Genomic DNA, 4,320 nt, shown 5'->3' with positions numbered 1-4,320 from the left:
ATCATCATCTGCTTCATCCTTATCCCATTTATTTGTGGTCGGCGTAATATGTTTTTCGCTTCCATTCATCCCTGTTCGCAGTCATCGCGTTATTTACTTCCTTTCTTACCATATCATCTTTCACACAGTCCATCCATCTCTTTTTCGGCCTTCCTTATAACCATCCACATTCATATGTAACACCTTTCTTAAAATATTATACTCGTTCCTACGCATTACATGTCCATACCATGATAGACGATTACTCTTCAACCTCTCTGACACCGGTGCCACTTTCATACTTCCTGTAATGTATTAGGTGTAGACTCAATAACTGTCGGAATTTGATCACCAATAGAGAATATTGTAAAAGTGGTCAGGTTTCCGCGCTGAATCTTTGTGGTCTCACACATGCTAATGGCAGCGGAATTAAACAAAATATTATGAATCCATTTGAATTTAAAAATGAATGTGTATTATTTTAAACATGTACAACATATATTTGAAAAGAATACGAGCTGAGTTTCTTGTCAGTTCTTCTCATCTCGAAAGCATTCCGAATTAACTGTAGATTTGACATATCATAAGAGTCTGTAATAGACCTACATCTTCTTTTGCCTGGCTTTGGTCCCATTTATTTGGGGTCGGCCAGTCTGGTCAGTCTTCGCCAGGACGTTCTGTCCTGGCTCGTCAGGGATGTTATTTTGGCGCTTTTTATATCCCTCTCAATAACGGACATCCATGTGAGATGGGGTCTGCCACGTCTTCTGAGCTGGGTACTTATGTCAAGCACTGTTCTTGTCATGTGGTCTGATGGTCGCCGCATGACATGACCGTACCACCTTAGGCGGCTCTCTAAAATCTTCTCCTGTATGGGAGTCACCTTAAAACTACCTCGAACGTGGATGTTTTTGATGTGATCCAGCATTGTTATGCCACCAACCCATCTTAGCATTTTCATTTCTGCGACATTGAGTTTCTGCTCTTGGTGCTTTTTCAGCGCCCAGCATTCAGAGCCTACATGAATAAAGATATTTTGAATTTGTATTTTAATAACTTTATATTTATATAATCCAAGGACAGCCCTGAACATTCCTTTCGTACCTAAATAAATCTCCACAAGTTTCAAGTTGAAAATCTTTTGATAGAAAATTGTTGATTCTCGCGGTAAACAATTATTTGACCTTTCCCAACTAATTGAATCTCGACGTTTCGCAAAAATTCATGTTCAAGAACCCTGAACATCATTCTTGATTAACGGTTCCAATTTTTGACCTTAAAATATTGTTGCCTAATTTTAATTCTCTATCGGAGACAGCAGAATTTCTAATAATGCCTCAGATTAAATTTATATTAAGGGAACTTATTTCATACCTTTGCAGTAATATCACTTTCTCACGATACTATTTCTGTTATTACATTTGCTGTTCCCGCGACTTCATCCGCGTGGAATTCTATTTTATTTTTCTAAAATAAAGTAGCCGAAGTTACTCCTTATTACAACAGCTACCTGCCAAAAGTCCCGTCAAAATCGGTCCAGCCATTTCAGAGATTAGCCGGAACAAACAAAAATAGACAGACAGACAAAAATTGTAAGAAATGTTATTTTGGTGTATGTACCATATTTATATTCATATGCATGTAGTCAAAAACGGTTATTTCAATATCACAAACAGACACTCCAATTTTATTTATATGTATAGATGTGTAGATTAATATGTCGATATAATTAGCGGTGTAACAAAAATATTAAAGAAGAGAAAAAAATGACAATCGATATCTTTTTTATTTTTTTTATTTAATATTTTACGGCTCTGGATACAAGTCCATTTTAGAATCGATATCTTGAGAACACAGCGTTGTATATTTAAATATTATGAAATAAGTAATTGAAGAGGTTTTAATACCTATTTTTGTTGGAGTTTCCAACATTTTCTATTAGTAAGACGAACTTCTGCATTCCATAGATTCACAGTGCGGATGCCGGGTATATCGTATGGAAGATAAACTCCGAGCAGTGCCCGGGACTTGTGACCCGGGTGCAGGATTAAGTGATCCCTTGCCGATACGTGAACACTTACCTTCACAGCTCGTGTTTCTCTTGCTTCGGTAAATCTTGTAGGAACCTGCTAGTGAAGCTGTAGATGTTCTAGTATGTTCTATACTCTACTATAGTAGAACTGCTGTATCTTAGGTAATAGGTCTATCTTATTTAAATTGCGAAAGTAACCGTGTCTGTCTGTCTCGCTTTCGCGCTAAAACTACTAAACCGATTTAAATGAAATTTGGTACACAGATAGTTTAGACCCGAAGAAAGGACATCAGCTACTTTATAACGCGAAATAAGGGTTGTAAGGAATTGAAAGGGGGTATCAAAGTTTGTATGGAAAATCGAAATTATTGAAGCTGGAACAATGAAGTTTTTTTAGCATTTTGATTTAGATTATCTCCGATCCTCCGATCGATTCCCCGTCCATTCAAACGGAGATCGAAATTACGACGGCCTGAGCCGAGGTTCGAAACCCTAGTGGTGCCCTCAGACTAAAGACGTATCCGTCAGGCGAGAGTTGGCCTTCAGCCGCTCCATAAGTCCTTCTCGGATTTGGAGTGCCATTTGCACTCGCCCTATCGTCTAGTGAAGCTGTAAAGGCCAGCTGCGACCAACAGCATTTTTTTTTGTATGTATGATAATGGAATGGTGCTCCCGCCTGCGCTAACGGTTTACGCTGGCAGGGCACCAGTGGAGGATGATAAGATGAGCATGAGGTCAGGTCAGTTAGCCCATCGTGACAAATTCACCAAGAATTTATCACGATGGTTTCCAGGGAGAACCGCGGGGAGATCGACCTAACATGGTACATTGCTAGCAATGGGAGTTACTAGTTCCCATTACTACCAACAGCATTAGAGTAGTCCAAAAAAGGTAAACACCAAACTAAAAATACTCGTATTATCTCAACCCAAAATTGACTCGTCTTTTGTCGTCTAGACATTATCTATCGTGTGCTTATTTATTAAGAATCCTCTTACGGTATAAGTTTGTTGGTCCCGCATACTAATAATGGGCTTTCGGCATTTCTTCGTGTACCGAAAACTTCATCAATTTAGAAACTTGTTAAAGTATTCCGACGATAGCAATAACACGGCTGAATGATGTTATGATTAACTTAGGGCTAGGTATGCTAGTCATCAATATTGTACTCACACATATGCTATCCAATATCTTCAAAGACACTATAAGGTCGGATTTCACCAAAGACACTGATCGCGTTTAGTTCAAACTGAACGCCATTAAAACGTTTAAACGTGTTCAAAGCTTCATTTTGCATTTCACCACTTCAAATTTCACTAAACGCGTTTATAAATTCTGAACGTCTGATTTCCTACAGTTAACTCTTTAAACGTATTTAAAGCAGCTGTCAGTTGTCAAACAGTCATCAATCAAATTTTTTAAAAATTTATATCGGGATTAAAAAAAAATTGTAGCGTAAAAGAAACCTCAATAAAAAAATGTTTTACTAGTTTATAGGTAAAGGTTGTTGTTTTATATTTCGTAGTTGTTTTTTAGATCGGTACTTATTTAATTAAAAATTAAAAAACTTATCCTAATTATTACATGATTGGGTTACAAATATTTCTTAGAATTATTTTATTTAAATTACCCATAGCATCAAATATTATTTTATGAGCGTGTAACACCGTGATCCAGTCTGCTGTATTTCACCAATCATAGTATAAACACGTTCAAGGAAACGGAGTTCAGCATAGCCCCCAAAAAAAAGGACGACGTTGATCTCGTTTTACTTTAAATGGAATTCACCAGCGTTATACAGATCGCGTTTACCAAAATGAAGTTTAGATTTTCATTCGTTCACAGTGTTACACGGTCTAAAATAATATTTGATGTAATGGATAATTTAACTAAAATAATTTTAAGAAATATTTGTAATTCAATCATGTGATAATTAGGATGAGTTTTTTAGCCTTTGATTTAATAAGTACCGTCGACTATATAATATATAACAACAACCTTTACCTATAAACAAGATAAAACATTATTTTATTGAGGACTAGCTGTACCCGCGACTTCGTCCGCGTGTAATTAATCTTCATTTTAAAAAAAGTTTCTAAAATAAAAGTAGCCTAAGTTACTCCCTATTACATCAGCTACCTAACAAAAAAAGTGCCGTTAAAATCGGTTCAGCCGTTTTAGAGATTAGTCGGAACAAACAGAACGACAGACAGACAGACAAAGATTTTAAAAAGTGTTTTTTTGGTGTATCTTCCGTATTTATATTCATATGCATGCAGTAAAAAACGGTTATTTCAATATTACAAACA

At 36.4% G+C, this 4,320-nt stretch overlaps 1 protein-coding gene across 1 annotated transcript; it reads right to left on the bottom strand.

Moving 5' to 3' along the window:
- Positions 1 to 613: 613 nt before the first annotated feature.
- Positions 614 to 1,911, bottom strand: LOC131846264 (uncharacterized). Its single transcript, XM_059195528.1, has 2 exons — positions 1,887 to 1,911; positions 614 to 996 (listed from the first exon to the last, which is right to left on the bottom strand). The coding sequence occupies exons 1-2, from the start codon at positions 1,909 to 1,911 to the stop codon at positions 614 to 616; spliced, it is 408 nt and encodes a 135-aa protein (XP_059051511.1).
- Positions 1,912 to 4,320: the final 2,409 nt, after the last annotated feature.

The sequence above is a fragment of the Achroia grisella genome, unplaced genomic scaffold (assembly GCF_030625045.1).
Source record: "Achroia grisella isolate CSIRO2021 unplaced genomic scaffold, CSIRO_AGI_Agris_v1 utg509, whole genome shotgun sequence".
Lineage (NCBI taxonomy): Eukaryota > Metazoa > Arthropoda > Insecta > Lepidoptera > Pyralidae > Achroia > Achroia grisella.
Note: the sequence above shows the minus strand (reverse complement) of the source record. Positions and strands in the feature narration are given on the sequence as shown.

Excerpts from the sequence above, each read along its gene's own strand:
- LOC131846264 (XM_059195528.1), bottom strand. The coding sequence starts at position 1,911 with ATGTTGGAAACTCCAACAAAAATAG. Across the intron at positions 997-1,886 it reads GGAAACTCCAACAAAAATAG|GCTCTGAATGCTGGGCGCTG; the intron begins GTATTAAAACCT and ends TTATTCATGTAG.